Raw genomic sequence first — 22165 nt, 5'->3', positions numbered from 1 at the left:
AAATGTGAGCAGCTTTGATCGGAGCTGTCTTTAACATAAAATCTGTTTGCTGGGTTAATTACATCCCACGGATTTAGAAGCTTTTAATTTGCTTCCTCTCTAACTTGGCTAGCAACCGTTGTGTGCGTGTGTCGATGTGTGACAACCTCAAAAAACCTTTCCACAGACCACTGGTAGTCACCCACAATGACTAATATTTCCTCTGTTTTGCTGCAGCTGCAAATTTACCGAAATTTGCTGGAGACAACTTATTTGGATGTTTTTCAGTATATTCGCTATAGAGCTTTGACTGCAACAAATAAACTTTGGTGTTTGACTTGATAGGGATTTCCCTATAATTCGGTTAATTTTTCTTCCTTGTCTCAGCCTTGCATAAATATTTATGGTGATTTCACAAGCAGTCAAATAAAGTGAAACATCTGCTTGGTGTCACAGCTTCAGCAGTTTATTAGAAGGTTTACAGCAAATTATCTTGAGGGAAATGCCAGCTGTTCCAGGGACAGGGATGATTACATACAGACATACTTAATGCAGAAACATCTCGACATTTCTCATTCACCCGCCGCTCTATTCAAAGATATGTAGAGAAAACAAAACAAGTTCATCTGGGGAAAAGAAGGAAGAGTTAGCACACACGGGAAGAGATTTCTACTTTACACGCTTGCACCTTTTTGTATTATCTCTACACTTAATGCAACAGCTCACACAATATAAAAGCATGTGAGGATTCATTTAAAGGGAACCATTTCAGTGGTACTGCTGCCCTTGTAGTATTTATTGGTCAGTCTATGACAGACACCAGCCTGAGGAGGAGAAACTTCTCTGGAGACATACAGACGCAAAGAGGCAAGTTTTTAATTTAGTATTCAGCATCTAAATGACACTTTCCGCTCTTCATGGCCGGCGGGTGTGACTGAAGCTGCTGATGTGAAGAGACAAGATGATTGACTTTCTCAGCTTCCAGGTGCATTAAGCCAGTGTTGCATTAAATACTCCTGAGGGCAAAAACAACCGAGAAGAAACAGGAACAGGATGTAATTTGTGCAAGCTAGCATGCACAGGCTCAACAGGGCATTGCATGATCCTTAAGGAGCATTGCAAAACTTAAACCCTATTATGAGTATGGAAGCTAAAGACAAAGTGGATTTCTGTTTTTAGACCAACATCTGTAGTTGCATATGGTTGCTTTTAGTGCTTGATATTGTTGTTTGTCTTGCAAAGTTTGTTGAAAGCACATTGGTTGGCTTTAGCTTTAACTTATATAGCGCAAATTTTATTTATTTTTTGACAAAGTCAAGCAAGAAACCTCTTGAAATCACTACAAGGTGAAGATACAAACTTTATAAAGTCACATTTGAATCCCTCTGAAGTTTGGTGTTTTCTGCTTGAAAGACAGACTTTCTGTGGACTAACACTTAAAAGTTCGAACTAATGATGAACAGTGGCCTGCCTTTTTGAATTTGTATGTCTGAAAGACACCGTGACACACAGAAGCTACAACTGGACAGAATCACAACAGCACAACCTGAGAGAAAATGAAGCTCTTACTCCACCGACAATGTGCTCTCGAAGAACATCAAAATATGTTTCTCTGGCATCATCAAAATAATTTTAAGCTATCAAAAAAAAAAAAAAAAATTCTTTTTGACATCATCTAACAAAGAAAAGCTCTGCTGGAAGTCATATAACACTTAACACACGCTACAATTATTGTGTGTTTTTTATTATTAGAAAAATAGAATCTGCCAGAAAGTAATGAGACTCAAACTAATAGGAGTCTCTGTACGTTGGTGCGCGACTGTTTTTGCATATTCCCGTAGATCATCAGTGAGTGGTCCCCGGCAGAAGCTCTGCCTCTGATGCGAACAGCTCCTTGTAGAGCGGAGGAAACAGAGAGTGAGCTGTGAGCGGGTACCGCTGACTAAACCAGTGAAGCTTCTCCATGTGCAGACTGCACAGCGAGCGCAACACCCCCATCTTCTGGTACAGCTGCAGGGAGGACACACACATTTAGCCGTCAGCTTTCTACAGCAGCGAGGAAAGCCTGCGATCTTACGCGTACTCACAGATATGAAACATGGAGCATACAAGCCTTTTAGTGTTTGAACACCCAGGTGACTGATATTTACCTTGTGAATCAAACTTTCTTGATTGTCTCGGTGCAAAATGTGTGTCAGTCCCGACTCCACGCTTCTTTGAACTCTTTGAACTTTGCTCCTGTCCTCCAGACACGGACGATCTGAACACAAAGATGTTTTATGAAAGAAGGATTGAGTTTTTTTCAGGTTGCTCCCTTTAAAGGTGAAAAACATAACAAAAATCATAAAGTAAAGCATTTTGCAGAACAGGCTAGACAGCATTACTTGCTGCATGGAAGTTAAGTCCCTGGCAGCAGGCTGATGCTCTCAGCAGTGAACTTTAGTCAATTTTGGCAGGCAAAAATAGCAGGGTTGAAATCATAAAAGAGTTTTTTAACAAATACATTCAGAAGTTTGTTTCAATTCTATACTTTAGACATATAATGACATTAAAATCTTCAGCGGAACCCATAAAGCACAGCAGTAAAAATAAGGACTGAAGCGATGAGGTGATAGGATCCAGATATTTATCACGCCCTTATTCTGAATGTCCATTGTTAAAATATTCTCTTTGATTCCTTTTAATTTCAGTTTAAAATTCACGCAACAACAACGAGACAGGAAAGGACTTCATTCAAAGGCCAGAAACATTGTCGCACCTTCCCAACAACACCTAAGAACACTTTTTGGAAAGTGTTCTTTGTCTTTCTTGTTTTTTCCTTTTCTGTGTCTTTTCCTTCATTCATCAGTTCATCCTCATTCACTGCGGCCTATTAACTGAACTATGTCTCTTCACGGCCACTAGGAGGCAGAAAGGTTAACTTAATGGGACAGAATGAATTAAAATTACACAAGACAAAATGGAAAAGAGGCAAACTGGATAAGACACAGACACAAAACATATCTGTCATCTATATTTGGGCAGTAATATGATAAACCTACAAGATTTATTCATGCACATCTGACAGTAGGGTCAAGCTTATTCATCTATGACATCCATCCACCCATTTTTGTAACTGCATTTCCAGTTCAAGGTACTTATGACACTAACTCATAGACGCCATTGCCAATTAAGCCTAACAGTCATGTCTTTGAGAAGAAGTCAGAGTATCAAGACAAAGTCCCCACAGGCACAGGGAGAACGCCAAATGAACACATAAAGGCCGAACCCAAGACCGCACCATGTGCCGCCATCATGGAGGACGAGAAAAGAAAAGACCGCTTCCTTCCTGATGTGCTTAAAATGAACGCAGTACGAGTGAGACAGACCGAGCTGGGCTTACCTGCGTTGATGAGCACCAGGGCACTGAAGAGAGCAATCTGTTGCTCAGTCAGCTTTAGGGCACACATGCCATGTGCGAAGTCAAATACTGCTGCGATTAAATCACCACAAGCTGCAAGACAAGAAACCACTGAGCATTGATAAGTTATGGTGTTTAGATAGACGGTTTCACACCTTCAGATAAATCCTCACCCAAAGATTTGAAGACCTCAGTTCCAGCAAACTTCCCATCAAAGAACACAGTGTTGTTCTCTGTGTTAAAGAACCGGCTCATTCTGACCAGAACCACCTCCATGGAGCCTGAAAAGAGTAGGAAGGCAGGTCAGAAGAGAGTAAGATCAAACCTGTTCAGTTATATATATATTGTGTTTTAAGCACATCCTTCTAGAAAAGGGAAAATCACCAGTCTTTAAAAGGGCGATCTGGTCGTTCTGGCTCAGCATACGGAAACCCGGGATGTGTTTTGCAAACTCCACCACGAACTGGACGGCATCAGTAAGTCGGATAGCGCAGTGCTGCCACATCTCATCTACTGACTGGGAAAGAGAGTCAGACAGAAGCTCAGTTTGCTTAGATCAGTTTGTTTCTCATTAATCCTTTTCTTTCACCATAGATTGTTTAAAATGGGCTCTAAAGGGCAAAACATTTCACTCGTCTCACAAAAACTCATCCTCAGTGTCCCAACAATTCAGTCTGCTGCTCAAGTTTCTGTATTTTATCACTCAATTTACCCTGCTGTTTTCTCTCTGATCAACTGAAAAAAAAGATCAAAGAAAGAAGAGGAGGGGGAAGCGATGAAAGACGTTTTCTCAGTTTCCTGTTTGATTCATCAAACAAAACTAGCCTCAGACGTAAAGCATGTGAAATGACATGTTTTGTTTTGAGACTGTCTGAGTAAGCTCACACACATGAAGGAGAAATCGCAAAATTAAAAAATAAAAAATAAAAATGAAGAGAAAACAGTGCACATACTTTGCTCTGGTATGCTTGGATCTCCTCTCTGCTGAAGAGTTTCCACCTGAGAGCTTGGAGCTCTTCCACTCTGTACTGACTGGTCTCTCTGTGGGAACGCACAATGCTGGCACACAGTTCATCTAAAAAAAGAAGAAGACGCACTTATGAATACTATAAATATGAGAAAATTACATGTTTAGTTTGGCTCACTGTGCTCATCTGCTCACCTATGTTTCGCAGGGAGTGAGGATACAGGCTGTATGGATCCTCCAGACCACTATAAGGATGAATCCCCATCATATCATGAGACGACTGCCTGGAGTCAAATCCTTGCATAAAGAACAGAGAAGAGAGACAAATAAGTAACAAAGAAAGGAGGATTCGTCCTGCATGGTGAAGTTCCCACATCTGAGCCTCACCTCTTATATCAGCATGACCGGCGTTGTCTCCCCTCCCTTGGGATCTTGAGGTGGGAGAGATTCCAGAGGTGCGGTAGATCATAGCAGGCACCTGTGAGTCGTTCGGGGAGCACATCAGGTAAGGGTGAATATCAGCGGCGTAGGTCAACAGTTCGGCATCTCCGCTGTATGAGTAGGTCGGGGCCATGGGCTGAAGAAGCTGGGGGGAGCGGTCCTGGCGGTTCTTGGTGGGGTAGGACAACACGGTCTGGGCGTCTCCCTGAAGCTGCTGTTGCTGCTGCTGCCGGTGCCTTTCCACTTCAGCGATCAGAGAGTCGCGCTGACGCTTGGACATCCGTCCAAACTTCACCGCTGGAAATAAACAATCAACAAATGACTAAGCAGCTGCTGCGAATTAACAATAAATAGATTTGTCTGCCTGTCAGTGCATGTGTGCTTTCTCTCACCATCTCTGCTCATGCCCTGGGCCAGGCACTTCTGTAGACGGCAGTGCTGGCAGCGGTTGCGGCTGGCCCGGTCGATCTGGCAGTTACTTTGCCTGGAGCAGGAGTAAGATACGGTAGGCAGCTGGCTGCGCCGGAAAAATCCCTGAGGGATTAGAAGAGTCAAACAAAAGCTCAATTTTTGACTGGGAAATAGTGATTTTTGAGTTACACATAAAAGTCAGAAGAGAAACATTTTTATTTGCTCTTGTTAATGAGCAGAAATGTTCTCTGGTGGCCAAAATATTTTATTATCATCTGACAAGTTCTAAATTAAATCAGTATAACTCATATTTCCTGTAATCTGTCAGGTATAAGTGATACAAAATATCTAAAATAAGCTAAAACTTGCTATTCAACAGTCCAACTGTAATAGTGAAAGGTTAGTGAGAAACTGGGACTGCTGTGGAGGGCCGCACCGATAAGATTACCTCCGTTTTGCTCAACAGTTTTTTGGTGCGGCCCTGCACAACAGTCCCAGATTTTTTTTTCCTATTGGGAAAATTTATTGGTCACCAATTGTCAAAGGAATTCTTCTAGGAACTAGAGTATTGGGAAATATCGACTTGCTTTCTTGTAGAAAAACAGATGAAATGTTCATTGATTGAAACCAGTTAGCCTGCTAGCAAGAACTTCAAAAATAAAAGCACCTGGATGAGAAAAGTAACTCTGTAGATTCACATGGCTAAATTTTCAAGACACTTTTTAATGAGTTAAACATAAAACATGAATACATATTAAATTATTACGCTTAAGAGACACTGATAACTAGATTTGTTTTATGCTAACATAGCTAAGTGTTTCCTGTTTCCTGCACATTGCTTGACAAATTATTTAAACCAAGTGTTATAAAAACAAAAATGTATTAGAAATTTTAAAAAGCTCAAATGACTGAATTCATGATTTTATATCCAAATGTGGCGCAGCACACTGAAAGTCAGAAGTTAATCAAGAGTAATGTTCAACTGCTAAAACAAATCTTTCTGTTTAGGAAGTTAAAAACTGTAATTTGACATCTTCATCACAAAATAAGAACATGCATTTCCTTTCTGCTTATTTGTAATAAAGGTCATTTTAAAATTCATGGATGACAACATTCATTATATTTTTGCATTAAAAATATAATTTTGATCAAAGAGCTTGCACATACTGATGGATGAATCATTACAGAAATATAAAAACGGATTTTTTTGTAAATTACAGACATTGTTAATTTAAGGCAGCTATGGCATAAACCTTAAAGGCTTCTGGCTGTAGGTTCATAATGAGTGGAGTGATATGAGGTCAGGATCAGAATGATGTGGAAATGAGGTTGTTGTGGCCCATCTCACCTTGCAGCCCTCACAAGTGATGACTCCATAATGAACTCCAGAGGACTTATCACCACAGATTTTACATGGGATAACTTCAATCTGGGCTGAACAAACACAGAAGGAGAGAAAAAGTTTGTTAAATCCAAACTTTAACTTTATAGAAAATAAAATACAGTTCTTAAATGCAGCACTTTTTACGTTTGATCAGTGTAGTTTAACGTGACCTTTGTTGCTCTAATGTCAGCTCAATAGTTCAGACTTTGTATATGCACACACATCTACAGTACAGATGGAAACAAAACAAAACAAAATAGCAGAATAAATGAGTCTGTTATTAATATTAAAAGCAAGCATTTTTAATCATTCCTTTATAACATTTGCAGCACAGAGCTCATCGCAGTGTAAGTAAAACTATACCAACTGTCATTCTAATGACACTGCACATTTTTATCTAAACAATTCAACTGCAAAGTGATTCCCACAACTTTTGCTTTATTCTGTACTTTCCCTTAAGCATCTATCAGTTGTTGTGTGACCATAGTAGACCAAAGGTATTTTCCTCTGAAGCACCTCTTGCCTTAATAATAATGAACAAAATACCTTCAAATGCAATAAGCCGAGAGACTTCTGAGGACATGGAATATTTGCAAATGGAGAAAAGCGGCGAATATGAAGGTGTCAACCTCAGAGTGCTTTCAAGTGGTTGCGTGACTTCTCTTTCACTCTGACTTTCCTGCTTTCATGTCATTTCTTTCTTTGTGAATCCTTCTCTATCTCGCTCATAAAGGACATCGCTGCCAGTAATGCGCTCTCCTTCATCACTGCCAGTAATGGCCATCCCCTCTCACCTCCCCCCATGCCACTGCACTGTGAAATTCTCACACCCCCCCAGTCTTTTGATTAGTGGCGATTTCTGTCACAATCAGATGTCATTTGATTCATTAAAAAAGATGAATTGTATCACGGATCCTTGACAAAAATATTTTTGAGAAGCTCATGAGGAAGTGGGCTTTTTTTCTTTCGCATTATGCCGTGTGGTGATGCAGAGGCATTTCCAGCCTCAAATAACCTAAAATAATGCAGGCGGCTATCTCTTCCCGCCATCGTCTCTCATTAGAAAGTGTGACTGCATTCTTCGAGACAAGCTCTTATAGCTGCAACTTGACAATATACGGGAGTATTTACGTTTCCGTGCATAACTGTGTCAGATTTGTTTTCACGAGTGTGTGTTAGTGTGTCAGTGTGTGCCCTCTTTATTTGGTGCCACAGGGATCACTAGAAGGTTTCTGAGAACAGCCAGTCTGAGATAAAATAAATATAGACACAGAGCAAAGGCATTTACAATCGAGCTGAAAATAATAGAGCCACAAATCTGATAAGACTGCAGCTTCTACTAATGGAACTGTCTGATTAACCTCATGATTGACCATGATAAGAATATTTCACCAGTTTAACTCTGATGCTTAACATTTCACATTAATCTGTCCCTTTAAATTAACCATTAAGCTTGACCAGCAGCCTTTCGCCGCCAGCTGAATATCACATGTAAAAAAAAAAAGAACGAAGAAAAGAGACCGAGCTGTGACTAAAATTGTGTTCCTGTTGGTAGTGCTGGATAGTCAGAGAGAACATCAGTGGTCTCTGCTTTTTTAGTTATTTCAGTTCTGATTGTCAACCTCAAACAACAGGAAATCCACCGTGGCCCACAAGCTTTTCGCTGTTCACACATGCAATCTCACACATGCAATCTCACACTCAAACTCATGGCAATCACGCACACCGCTCCTCCAACAGCTTTCCATGTAGTCGTACCTGCGCTCACCTTAAATGAGCCCAACACAACTGTGACATCTTTATTGGTGCCACACAGAAACAAGAATCAATCTGCCTTTAAAAGCCCGACTGCCAAACAGAAATAAACGCCAGGCAGCCACCGAACAGCCCTCTATCAGCAGATTATAGCCATTTTTGTCTCACCTGGTTATCTCCAGCCACAGGCACAGACCAATCAAACCCAGCATCTCCTGGTGTGCGTGCTTGCATGGTTGTATGGTTGTGTGAGATAGAGTGATAAAAATACTGCGCTACCATTATTTCTTCCATTTGTGTCTTTTTCCGTCACGAGCGATTGCGTCTGGTGCGCATTGTAGCTAAACACAGCGCTTGATTTACAAATACATGTTTGTTAAATAGAAAAATGCCAAAATGCTGTCATAACTGGCAACAGTGAAACAACAGCAAGGCCTTTGGGTGCAATAGTAACCTTTTTCAGTTTGATCTGTTTAAGCTCCAGTGACTCTCAATGGCCTTATTAAAAACTAGATGACTGTCTTCATCTTTTTCTTTTGATCATTCCCTTTAGGGGTCGCTACAACAGATGCTAATACAGAATTAAACTATAGTTATTTTGCCTTTTGTCCTGTCTCCTTCTCTTCTTTTCTTTGCCATCACCCTTCACCAGTCGCTGCAGATGGCTGCGCCTGCCTGATCTTGGCCCTGCCGGAGGTTTCTTCCTGTTAAAAGGGAGTTTTTCCTTCCCGCCTTCAACAAGTGCTTGCTCACACGGGGGTTTTGTGATTATCTGGGTTTCTCTCTAATGGTTTTTGGTCTTTGCCTTGCAATATAAAGCGGTTTGAGGCAACTGTTGTTGGGAATCTGCGCTACTGAATAAGATTTTACAAATACACGTACGTTAAAAAGAAAACTGCTAAAATGCTGTCACAACTGGCAACAGTGAAGCAACCACAAGGCCTTTGGGTGCAACAGTAACCTTTTTCAGTTTGATCTGACTTTTAATTTTTTTTTGGCATTTTGTTTTTTTATTTATCAGTGCTGTTAGCGATTCTTTACATTCTCCAGCTGTAAAAACACGGCGCAGCCAATAGACCCAATAAAAAAATAAATGTTTTAATACCTAGTCTTTGTCTATCACCTAGCACCCTAAACACATAAATGTCATGACCTGAGTCCTCCTAGTTGTGGAGTCCAAATTTTTTAAAATAAAAGTAATTAGCAGTGTTTAATATGTAACCGAAGTTTAGTCAGAATTAAACTGGTACTATTTGCTTTACTTTTACTGTTTTTGCAGCGGGTATGGTGTTATTTCTTTCATTATATTTTGTGAGTGTAGGTTTCCTTTTCTTTTCATTTGATTAATGTGCGCAAACACAGAAGAACTCAAAGCGCAGTTCTTCTATTTTAAAGTAGGCCTCAGCAGGCGAGTAGATGTTTTCTTCCTCCATTTCAGATTTGTTCTGTTTTAGTGGCAATAAAACACATTGAAAAATGAGTCATTCTAGTCATTGAAGGCTTTATAGTTCATAACTGCAACATAAACATGACAGTATGCTAATGACAATGCAAAGCTTAAGTGCTAGACAGTTATAAATTCCCACTGCACAGTAATCACATGCAGTAATGCTAATAAACTCATATTGATAGAGACTTTTAAACATGTTTCTGCAGTCCACACAGATTTTTCCACTCAAAAAAGTCTCTTTTGATAGTCATGGCTGCCAACACCTTACGTAAGCAATCACAACCTACAAGTGACGACATACAGTGCGAAACTAATCCTATACCAACCACTTAATGATTGAGGAACAATGAAATGAGATCATTTACACAAAAACCGTTCGCCTGAAAAGTTATTCAAAACTGCCTGACACATGCTGTTGGCAAGTGTAGGGGTTTAAGTACACTAGTGGTGGAGATATTTTGATTTGTCAGTACAAACAACAGCGTGCCACCTCCCACGCTTCCGCACACAGTGCACTGTACACCTAAATGCCGCCACACAGAGATGATCTGATGATCTTTAAAACAGTATTGAGATCTTTCACTGAGAACTTAAATGACAAAGCAGGATTGCTGTCAAAGTAAAAAAAAAATCATATATTAAATATAATAATATAATATATAGGCTTTCATTTAGAGCTGTAAGCAGAGATGACGTTGTAATGGCTTTTCAGTGAAATTTGGATAATAAATATCAGTCATTAAGGAAAATAATAATGGTGCAAGCATTAAATCTCTTTTTAGGGAAACTGAAAAAGCAAAAAAAATAATAATAATGATGAGGTTAAATGTGCTGAAATTAATAAACCCTCAAACATTTACAAAGCTATAAAGCAAACTGCAAAATGAGGAACGTTTTCAAAATCATTTAGAAAAAATAAAAAGGATTAAGAAAAGTTCAAGGACAGTTTTTTATTCCTGGATTTCAAATCAAAAAAAGATTAATTAGTCCTCTCACAACGTTTAAGTCAAACTGAGCACAAGTGTGTGTGTGTGTGTGTGTGTGTGTGTGTGTGTGTGTGTGTGTGTGTGTGTGTGTGTGTGTGTGTGTGTGTGTGTGTGTGTGTGTGAATACTGATGCAAACCAGCACCAGTTTTATGATGGGATCAGAACACCTGTGATATAAAATTGTTCTAAAAGAGGGACAATGGGGATTAGCCCCTCGACTCTTAGTTCCCTTTAGTCAGCACTCATGAGTCAGACTACAACCACCATCAATCGAGGCCTTTCTTCTGAACTGAGCTCTCACCTGTAAAGGTTTTCAATCACGACGCTGTGACACAGACAGAGAAACGGACTCGTAAAGTCAAAACACTAACGGCACCGCTGTCACTGCAGGTATTTAAAAAGACTTTTTGACAGGGGTTTATCGTGGAAACTCACGTCCTTTTTCACATCGCCGCTATCAGCAAACTAGTACATCGGACTGCCCCAAATCTCTGAACTCGGCCTTCAGTTTGACCTCACAAAGACGCCAGTTCTGAGACCGTGTCTCTCACGGTTGTGACGCTATGGGCAAAGAATCCCATTTTACCATGATGATACGTACAGGCAGACAGACTCACGGGTGAAAACTGTACCAGCTCCACTGTTGCAGCGTTTAACCAGACACTTTCTTCTCTGTGCCTGAAATTACCTTGTCAGCAGCTTGTTCTATGAACTGTAAACGGACAAAAAAAACCTCAATCTTTCCTCTGACGGAAGCTTACCTTTGAGACATACGCAAGCAAAAGTGCAAACAAGCTTTGTATACAGACTGCATCCACAAACAAACACACTTGCACAGACTCTTTATCCTCATACAGCACATTAACACTCAGCACAGGAGGGCTGTACCTAATGTAGGATCATTTTTTGAGTTTACAACACCAGTGAAGACAAATTCTTTAACCGCTTACTTTAATATGACTCATGGCGAATTAAATTCAATTTTATTTGTACTGTTATTATCTCTAATACATAAAAACACACTTAATGATTTTAATTTAAGGTCGTCCTGAAGTAAAATTTGAGACTTTTGGAACTTTAGCTTAAAACCACTATTTTTCTGCTGCATTTAAAACTATTTTTAAATGACAAAAAAAAAGCAGATTGTCACAGCTTTTTATTTTTAAACAAATAACTGCATGTGTAGTACTGCATTTAAATACATTAGATAAAAGATGAATGTTTTGCTACACATCATACCATACAATACTTTGCAGCGCAAATCCAAACAAATAACAATAAAAAGTCAGGTTACTTTTTTTTCCATTAAAAGAAACCAAGAGTTACAAGAAAACACAAAATAAGCAGCAACTGAATAAAATTAATTTTAAAAAAGGGGAAATAAAGTAAAACCTAGTGCCAGAGAGCGGTTTAATAAGAAGCATTTCACGTCAGCTTTTTTGGACTAAACATTTTCACTCAGAAATAGTTCACTGCTAATGTATTTTTAGGTTTCAGAGCCAGACTGTGGTCGTTTAATAAATGCAAGAACTCCTTCGCTGAGTTTCATTAATTTGCAATAACAAAAAACAGATGGAAAAACCTACTGAGAGATGATTATCTGAGGAATTTTTCAAAGCAGATCTGAACACCAATTAGCATCAGATTTCACATATTTGACTTTGAAGTTGCTCTTGAATTCGGAGGTGTCTGAAAGAGGTAATGTTTTGACAGTAGCAAAGGGTATGAATCAGCTCGACTTGTGTATTTCATTTACCAAATTTTGGGGGGGAATGTGTCACCTGCCATTTTCATGTCTGCTTTGATCTGTAGCCAACTGCTTCTGCTGCTTTGGAAGTGCTTTTGCAGGCTTCTGCACCCAGAGGAACAAGGAAATCCTTTCTGATAAAGAAACTGTGTAACAATCTACACAGGAATCCCCCCAAACACAGCAACAAAGCCATCTCAAGTGCACCTGATGGAATCAAGTGTGTAACACCAGAGATAATTCATTGTCTCCCAGCTGTGGTCATAACACAAATATATTTAGTTAGTTATTTTTCATCAGAGGCTGCTCTCGTTTTGTTCACACAGGCAGTATCCACAGCACAGCTGCAGGGCAGAGATATGCTGCATCTAGCCGCCATCTAAAAAGCAGCTGCGCATCTGTGTATGCGTGTTTGTGCTTGCGTGTGCTGGTGTGTCTATAAGTGTTTGCAAGTTGCAACGGCAAAAGTGTGTACGCAGCAAAAACAAATTAATCAATTTTCATTGTTCCCTTTGCCTTTTCTCCCTTGTCACCTCTTTGTGTATTTTGTCCATTTTTATTCAGGTAATCTGGGACTTATTTGTGTGAGAAATCATTTTCAGTATCACACTTTTAGCATTTCCTCTGCATCCTGTACGTGCTTGGAGTCGGTCCATTTAAAAGCAACGCACTGCGGTAGTGAAACATCCTGTTTTCCGCACTCAAGTGCAAGACTATGATGATTGATTATGATATATATATAATATATATATGTGTGTGTGTGTGTGTGTGTGTGTGTGTGTGTGTGTGTGTGTGTGTGTGTGTGTGTGTGTGTGTGTGTGTGTGTGTGTGTATGATTTTAAAAATAAATAAAAACTCAACATCTTAAATATTATATTATAACCTGGTCACACTGATCTTCCACCAATCACTGGCTTCATTAAAAGAATTACTTACAATGGAAACTTGACTTGACAAAAGGTGTTACTACAATGTTATGAATGGGTATTATTTCCAGAAATATACATTTTTATACAACCTTTTCACTCTACAGAATTAGCCTAGCCTGAGGTATACTGTATATGTGGGAGTATCAGAGGGCAGAAATATCTGAGACATGATTCAAATCTTAAAATCATCAAAGAGAGCTCAAAATTGAGTCATATTGCCAAACCGTAAAACTGAAACACATCAATCACTGTGAAGGTACTCAAAATTCAGCCAATGGAGGGACTCAAAACAGATTAGATAATCTTTACTCGCTGAAAACCATAAGCACAGGAACACACGTGTGTGTTTTCATGCTTTCTACAATGCTGCTAAAAACATCCGTCGGTGGGATTCAATAAAACTTGTAAAGCTGTAAAATTCTAGTTAGCACACGAGAAAAAATTGTGAAATATAAAGGCACTTGAAACTTGAGCGGCGTTTTCCTGTTCAACGAAGTATTACACCAGAAACTAAAGTGCAAACCTGAACAAAAAGCTTAATGACACACCCTGAGAAAGTTGATGTGTTTGAAGCCACAGGTGTCTGAGTCTGCATGAAAGCACAGATATTTCAGGGTGACTTGGTGAAGGTTTAAAAAGACACAGCTACTTTTAACCAAAAGGTGACGTTATTATCAAACGATACCGATTTCGTGCACCATCAGAGGCATCAGTCGCAACGTTACCTTATAATCGTAAAGTTTGAAATATGGGAGGCTTGGAGAAAAACGTCATCAAAAAGCACGTAACTGATTTAATTGATAAAAAATATCTTTGATTGAAGTGCCCACACACACACACACACACACGCTGAAGAGCTTCATCCCTACCTCGCATCATCCTCACTCCTCCACTTGTGTCAGACGTTTGTCCCACTTTCACAAACTCACTTGTCCTCTCACTTTGTCTAAGAATAGTCTTTCTTTTGACACACACTCGTTTTTTGGAACCACCTATATCTTTTAATCTTGCTCCTTTTTTTGCTCGTCCTTTATCAAGCTGGGTCGGGTGCTCACTGCAGCTTCAGCATACATATTCAGACTTTTGAGTGTCAGTCACCGCCTCACCTTCCTTGTTTGCGTGTGCATGATTGTGTGTGTGTGTGTGTGTGTGTGTGAGAGAGAGAGAGAGAGAGAGAGATCAAGACAAAGAAGGGGGGACCGTCCCCTGCCCTGTCGTTTTTCTCAAGGTACTTTTTCTTTATACCTTTGTTGTTATCCTTCACCCCCTCACTCTGTATCATATGTCAAAAAATGCTTTATAATGTCTGGCACCTTTGAGACTGTCCATGAGAGAGTTTAAGTCAAACCAGCAGACAGGAATCACTGGAGATGAACTTAAAAAAAATATGTAAGTCACACAAACTTACATTTCTGTTATTGGGAAACTCAGTTTGGAGATTTCAGATATTTTCAAATAATGCATATATATATATGTATATGAGAGAGAGAAAATCATTTTAAAGAATTATTTATTCTCCATGTAGCATATTTACACACTTGATTCAGGTTATCTGAGTTTAGCTTACAGATCTCCTCCACTGAAAATGCTCCAAGTAAAATCTACATATTTATCATTTTCATACAATTAGCAATTAGGTTTCAAAAGTACAGCGAGTTAAACATTACCTTAATTAATTATTATGCTGCATGTGTTCAATGTTAAGTTTGCATTTTATTAAAAATTGTTCGGATGATGTAGCTAAAAAAAAAGGTACGTATTTTGAGATCTGTTATTTTTTTATGTGAGCTCTTCAACTTAACTGAAAAATGTATTTCAGACTATTTTATGTCTTCAGTGCTGTGTTTAAGTAAACACTTGCAGCTGCAATCCACCACAGCTTCTTCATTCTCCACTCATATTTCCCTCCACTTCCATCCCGCCACACAGAACCACAGAAGACCCCCAAACGTTGCCCTTCCTTTCTTGTCTTCTCTGGTTTTGGGTACGTGTGATGAATGAAAACCATTATTATTTAGTCTCAGTTGGTTTATCATCACGCCACCTAATATGAAGGTCGGTGGTGTGTTACACACAGCACCTTCACTCTCGATAACATACACAGGTGTGCTAAAGTTGTGGCAGAAGGTGTTAAACCAAAAAAGTTAAAAAAAGACGAGATGTTATCGCTTTCATCTGCATTCAGATGCCAAAGTGGTTGGTATTTTCATCACTGTTTGTCTGCGAGTGTGTTTGTGCGAGGGGGGTAGCACAGGTGCGACACGCCGCGCGCCGAGTGTGTCACTAATGGCCCCGTCCCCGTCGACACTACTGTGTGTATGTGTGTTTTGCTGTACAGGTGCATGCTGCATGTTCACTAACTATGAAGTTAACCACATTGCATGCACAAATATCTAGCACAAACACAAGCAAAGTTATTACTGCACACACACACACACAAATGTAGACAACTTACTCAAATGACTCTTCTTGGACACGGCACCTCCTAAAGGGAGGAAAAAGGGTAGTTAGTGGATTCAAACTAAACAACTTTGTGAGTCTATGCTTTGTACGAGCATCCTAAAGCGCATTTTAGTGAAAGAAACTCAACCTGCTGTATACTCATATGAATACATGGTGGGCGTTACACAGTGGCATCTAAGCTTCATATTGAATCCAGGAGTAAACATTTACCAATAGAGTTTTCCATCTCTTTGAATTGAAAATGTGATAGCCACTGGAAAATAAATTAGGCATCGGATTTACTTCATTTTTGAGATAAATGTTGTACAGTATAACATTTTAAGAAAAAAGAGTTACAAATGACAGCTAACCCCATCACAAAAGTTAGATGAGACAATCTTTGATTGCTCGATGAATACCTTTGATACCTTAACTTATTGTTCCCTTTACATCTGCTACTAAAAAAAGAAGTGATCATGTTTAGAGTGCGGTATCTCTACTTTTACTTAAGCGAACAATTTAAATACCACTGAAACCTACACAGGAGCTATTCGTAGTGCAATGAATGGATTACAAAAGCACGTTTGACATTCAAATACATATCATACTCACCAATCATAATCAAATATCCAAATGAGCATGTTACTACTGTAACAACAAGTAAAATCCTGACTTTCAAATAGACTGAAATGAGAGGGAAAGTAAAACCGGCATAAAATTACACTGTAGCCATTGTCAGCTCCTAAATGGCAGTTTGATACGGGGTTTGCAGTATGCAGCACTTTCTTTGGCTTCTTTTCTAGTGTACAATAGCATGTGGACAGATAAGAAGCCTCAGTGAGAGCGGAGAGGCTAAATTAGAGGATTCCTATTTACACTAGTGTGGGTCTATGATATGTTTGTGTGGTGTTTCAGCGCACGCACACACAGGACATAAAGGTAGAGGAAGGTGGGTGTCTGTGAAGCAATAGGTCCTCTTTCTTGTCTGCCTTTGTGACCGCAATTGTGAGAAAGTCTGAAGTGCAGCTAGAGCGACTAAGGGTCAGTTCTTAAGCAGGGGGTTTACTGCTGTGGGTGTATGTATACGCATGTGTGTGAGGGTATGTGTGCGTTTTCTCTGTGTATTTGCGTGTGAGAGGCTGTGTGTGTTAGACAGAGGTTTGAATGCAGGGCAGATAAGTATCAATGGAAGACGTAGAGCTAGCCGGTCTTTGTCTGGCGCCAGATCAGGCCCTTTGTGGTTTCCTCTGTTTTCCTACCCTCATCAAATCAGTTTTGCTTCATAAGCAGAATATATGGAATGAAAGCGCAGCAGTGCACGCACGGAAAATGAAAAGAAAATTTCAACACTCACAGAGCAACTGTTTTAAAGGTGATCGATTAAGAAAAGGCTGATTAATTACACACAAAAAATCAGCTACATTTATTAGAGCATCATTTCCAAATGAGGACGGCCTGAATTTTTTTCAGTGTTTTTTACATTAGTGTTACATCAATGCTTTCCCCTGCGTTCCTTGAATAGTCATTTACAGAAACGCACAGCAGCTTCTCGCCTTACGGAGACGATTTTAAGGCCGACTAATCTGATTTTAAAAAATAAATAAAATGCTGAACCCCGATACGCTGATCGAAAATGAGCGAGAATTGACGCCAACTATTTGCACCGCTGTTATTCCTGAAATGTGTCACCAATGGTATTAAATGCCTAAAATATTGCTGCAGCAGAATTAAATAAACATGCGGTCGATGGCACCTGTGAAAACTAAATGTGACACAGCATGTACATATTTAGCAAGGCACACCTGTTAGCCAGGCCATGAACCATCTACACACACCCAAAAGTGACAGCGGAGGCACAAAAATCAACACCACCCATCAGGCAAAATCTCACTCTCTGCACTGACATCTAAGCTCACTGCTGAAGTGACAGTTGCTGTGTTACATAACAGCACCGAAGACCACTGAACCCAGAGAGGAGGCGACGATTTTGTCTGAATAGAAACCACGACCCATCTAGCACAGAAAACATACAAAACATGTGAACATCCAAGACCGGTGCCAAATACAGTAAACAAGATTAAAAAAGGGCTTTTTAAAAATTAGGTTTAGGTAGAATGCTTAATCAGTAAGCAAAAGAAAAGCATACATTTGAGAAGAAGATTACTAAAACAAGTAAAAAAATTACAACATATAGTACCATAACAACTATAAAATATGAAAAGGAATATATGCTAGATGCTGAAACAAAAAGAAATATGTACAAATCAAGTTAAAAGCAAGTCTGATTTGGATGGTTAAGCTGTTCGCCAGGTTTCAAGAAGAATGTGCCAACACGTGCAGTTCCTCTAAAATCTTAAACCCAAAACATCTACACAGCTGAAAATTTTAGGACAGTCGTGTAGTACACCGTAAGTAATTCACCACAAGTCTGTAAATAAATGTCGCTGCCAATTTGGTGAAGCAAACCTTTGCAGGAGTTTAAGAAAAGTAAGGTATAGAGTGACAAAAAAAGGAGTAGCACTCACAGTGTCACAAATTGTGGATAATCTCTCTGTAAAAAGAGTCATCTGAACATGTTGGCTTCAAAGAGTTTCTGAAAACATCAGTAGGACGGCTGCAAGGCTAGTGTTCTTTTAGAACAGAAAGTATTTCTTGACTTGTCTGCATTGATTTCCAAGAAAATAGCAGACGGCTGAAGAAGGCCAGATGCATTTTGGTTAAAAGAATAATATACTGTCATTGCTGTGAAGACAGTTTTTGGTTCAGAAATGGCTGCAGAATGATTTACGGTGAAATTAATCGGACCTACAATAGGTCCCTGGGGAACACCACAAATGGGCGTTTATTGGATAATGAACAGGAGATTGTTTTGTTTTGTTTTTCTCTTTTCCTATACTGTACAGACAGGAGAAAAAACCCCAAATGTGGAGCAAGACTAAAACTACTGCTTGAGAAAAGTGAGTGACGCCCACAACAGCCGCTAAAACCAAGACTCTCATCAAGTCAAGAAGAGCCGTCTCAGCAGTACGGAAACTAAATATGAAAATAAAACAGTGCAACCACACTCTAGTTTAACCTGAATAAAGCATCAGCTCCAGGGCCAGATGCATTAGGTATCCTGCACATAATGTTCAAGCTTCAGCTGTGCATCATTTTAACAAATTTACCCCAAACGTTGTCATTTTTACACTAAATTCTGCACGACATGACTTTAACTTACCCAAGGCAAGCTATCTCCAAAGGAAACCACTCTGGAATTATTTGTTTGTATTGTCACTTGCAAATAAAAACCAGAAGAAGAAGAAGAAGAACAGAAGGACATAAAACTTTTAAGAGCCATTTCAGTGTCCCTGTTGATACTGGCATTTCTTTTTTCACTTTTAATCTTACCCTATTTTCCTCCCTTGATTACCATTGACACTTTGCAACATAAACAAAACCCATTTTAAATTATAATTGTGCATCTATAATACATCTATAATGGACACTAAATTGTGCCTGTTTCCTCTCTGACCTGCCTGCTGGTCGCTTTCTTTCTAATGGTTACATAATACTATTAAATCACTAATGGTTCCAAATTAAAACTGTTGGCATTGCGGTCTAAAGGTAATCTAGGGTAACCAGCAAATTGTTTATGTTATGTTTCTGGGGGAGTTTAGGGGGGTAGATAAAAGTATCAATCTGTCAATGTTAGTGGCAAATATCGAAAAACTTAAGTCAAGAAAACCAAAAACTATATCAGCAGTGTGGTGAAATTTTCAAAGGTAAAATACAAAGTTCAGGACTTTGAATGTAAACTGTTGCTGCTATGATCCTCCTACATTTACTGGAGAAAAGGGGACAGGCCTCATTATTGTTTCACCTCTTTAGAAATAAGAACCTATTTATTTGCTTTGCCTCTTACATGCATTAAATGGAGGCACACACATACACACACAAATACATTTTGCAGCACTTCAGACAAGCTGTGTTGCTATCCTGTAGGAAAGGTGTGCTATGGGTTTCTGTGACAGAGAGACAGTCTTATCTCCAGTCACTGCCAATAGTTTGATTATGGCCTGGGAGAGGCTTTGAACAGAAAGGCATTGGCCAGTAATAGAGGCAAAAATTAGAGCTAATTCCCATGGATTACTCCGGCTTACTGCCATTCTTACACACTCACAGCACCTTAACCATACCCCAGTTAAAGGGATGAGGAGGTTTACTAGGGTAAAGATGGATGAGAGTGAAGGGGGAGAAGTTAAGAGTGAACAGAGAGGGAGAGATAGGGAGTCAGCTGGTGCACTAGAGGCCAACAGGATGAGATAAAAGTGAGGAGGAAAGGAGGGGATGGGAGTGAGTGGGCACACAAAGGCATGCTGGGAAATAAGCGAGGGACATGAGGGCATAAAATGTCAAGGCACACTGTTTAGTGAGCTGAAACTAGTCAAACAAATTGTATTTTTCTTGCTGTGACTTTAAAGTTCAGTTTTCCTGCACCTGCCACAGTGTAAATGTAACCTGGAGAGGGAAAATCTCACCTCTCTTGATGGGGGTGTCAGCGGAGGGCACGTCGGGCTCTTCATATTCCATAACTCTCCTGTCAAAACACCAGTAGGTGGGCCTGCACACACTCTCCCCTCACTCACTCGCTCTCTCACTCACGCACTCTGGCGCACACAAACCACAAAGTCCTGTAAGGTCAGTCAGTTTTCAAATCTATCTGCTGACACTGCAGTGCTCAGAAAGAAACGAAGCAAAACTCGAGACTCATACTACCTGTTGGTCGCTCTAGCGCCCAGGCCGGCGCAGGCATTTGAAAACGTGCACTGCCATCTCGCCTCCTTCAAGAGTCTTCACAGTGGCTCCCCAAAATCGGCAGTCATCTTCCTTGGCTTCTTTCTTTCTCTCTCTCTGTGTGTCAGGGTCCCTTATTCAACAGCACTCCTCCTCTTGTGTGGTTGTTTTTGAAATAATCCCGTTCCCCCCTGTGGCAGCAGCAGTGCGGAGAGTGCAGCTGGACCGGCCGGCCGCGCGCCCGCCACCCCCCTCCCCTTGCGCTCACAGTGCGCCCTAGCCGTCCCAGGCTGGAGAGAGTTATGTCACCGGCTCTTACGTAATAGCACCGGATCGGGTTTTGCTTTGAAGTGCTCGGTTGAGAAATATAATCCCATGTTGCTGCCACAAATTTCCGCCACACCAATCGAGAAAATAAAATGCACGGTGGAGACGTTAGATTTCAGTCTGTATGGAAATGGAACATCCTTAAATTAAAAATCCCTTTTCGTGGGTTGGTGTCATTTTTGTTAGAATTACTCGTAGGGCCCTGCCCATACAGTATGGCATACACGGAGGGGTTATTTTATGCCCCATTTTAACACGGGTGGGAGGACAAAAAGAAAACGATGAATAATCGATACGTCTTCTCGGTTTACATCATTGTGGTAAATCCTCTAAGACATGGCTCGTACAGTGGTTGCAGACATGGTGCAGACACATGCATGTCAGGAGGGAAACAGACTGTAACCGAGTGCATTTACTCAAGTAGCCTGTAGCAGACAACTCATATGAACCCGGGCTGCAAAATCTTATCTTGATTTAATGTTTGCCACGTGATAGTGACACTTTTCATTCTTCGTAAGGACGTATTTCTTTCACGACAACAATGTTTTTAAACGTCAATAAAAAAAATCTTAGTATGTCCTTAGATCAGCATGTCTTTGAGCAGTCAATTATAATTTGTTCTAACTACTTTAACAACTAAGTTGAACTACTATGTACACAACAACTGAGCTGCTAATTATTAATATTATTAATAATATTAATTATCAAAATAAATAAATAAATAATTGTGTGTCAAACTACTAATCATTTGTTCAGCTATATTTTAAAATCATTTTACTACAAAAATTAACTCGCAATAATAAATCATAATCCTCATAATCCAACACTCACTCAAAACACTGGAGTTCATCTAAATCACCAAGAATCACTTCAGGGTCTTATCAAGTCCTTTCACTTTTACCAGCATTTACAGATTACAAGTCTCAAAGGCTGTTAGGGTTAAAGTTCCTGTGTTTAAAGTTGACTCTGATTCTGATTCTTTTATGCTAAAAGTACTTAAAAAATAATAATTCAGAGGTGCAGTGAGGGAGTGAATGCTGCATGGCTCGCTTTAACTAACAAACAAACACACATGCTGTAAAAACAGTTAAGTGATGTGTTGGCTAGCTAACCTGTGAGAAAGTGAGTATTTTCATTTCAAATGTTGCTAATAACTGCAGCAAAGAACAA

General features: G+C 39.7%; 1 protein-coding gene across 2 annotated transcripts; it reads right to left on the bottom strand.

The window, feature by feature from the left end:
• Positions 1–423: 423 nt before the first annotated feature.
• On the bottom strand, positions 424–21198 carry rorc (RAR-related orphan receptor C). Of its 2 annotated transcripts, XM_026161493.2 has the most exons (13): positions 20651–21198; positions 20413–20541; positions 15906–15935; positions 6547–6632; positions 5180–5321; positions 4734–5084; positions 4542–4643; positions 4333–4454; positions 3764–3896; positions 3553–3660; positions 3362–3472; positions 2130–2239; positions 424–1989 (listed from the first exon to the last, which is right to left on the bottom strand). In XM_026161493.2, exons 2-13 carry the CDS (start codon positions 20462–20464, stop codon positions 1825–1827), a joined length of 1512 nt encoding a protein of 503 aa, XP_026017278.1. In that variant the 5' UTR covers positions 20465–20541; positions 20651–21198; the 3' UTR covers positions 424–1824. The 2 variants fall into 2 exon arrangements, with proteins under 2 accessions (XP_026017278.1, XP_026017280.1); XM_026161495.2 differs by lacking the exons at positions 15906–15935; positions 20413–20541; positions 20651–21198 and adding an exon at positions 14320–14443.
• Between the last annotated feature and the right edge of the window lie 967 nt (positions 21199–22165).

The sequence above is a fragment of the Astatotilapia calliptera genome, chromosome 11 (genome assembly GCF_964374335.1).
Source record: "Astatotilapia calliptera chromosome 11, fAstCal68.1, whole genome shotgun sequence".
In the NCBI taxonomy this organism is placed as follows: domain Eukaryota; kingdom Metazoa; phylum Chordata; class Actinopteri; order Cichliformes; family Cichlidae; genus Astatotilapia; species Astatotilapia calliptera.
This window is presented reverse-complemented; position numbering and strand designations above follow the sequence as displayed.

What these genes read in the sequence shown, in the direction of transcription:
- rorc (XM_026161493.2), bottom strand. Translation starts at nt 20,464, where the DNA reads ATGGAATATGAAGAGCCCGACGTGCCCTCCGCTGACACCCCCATCAAG. An exon ending in TCCAAGCATACCAGAGCAAA is followed by an intron (nt 3,897 to 4,332) that starts GTATGTGCACTG and finishes TCTCTTTCCCAG; the next exon opens with TCAGTAGATGAGATGTGGCA. An exon ending in CCTGGTGCTCATCAACGCAG is followed by an intron (nt 2,240 to 3,361) that starts GTAAGCCCAGCT and finishes CTTTGTGTTCAG; the next exon opens with ATCGTCCGTGTCTGGAGGAC.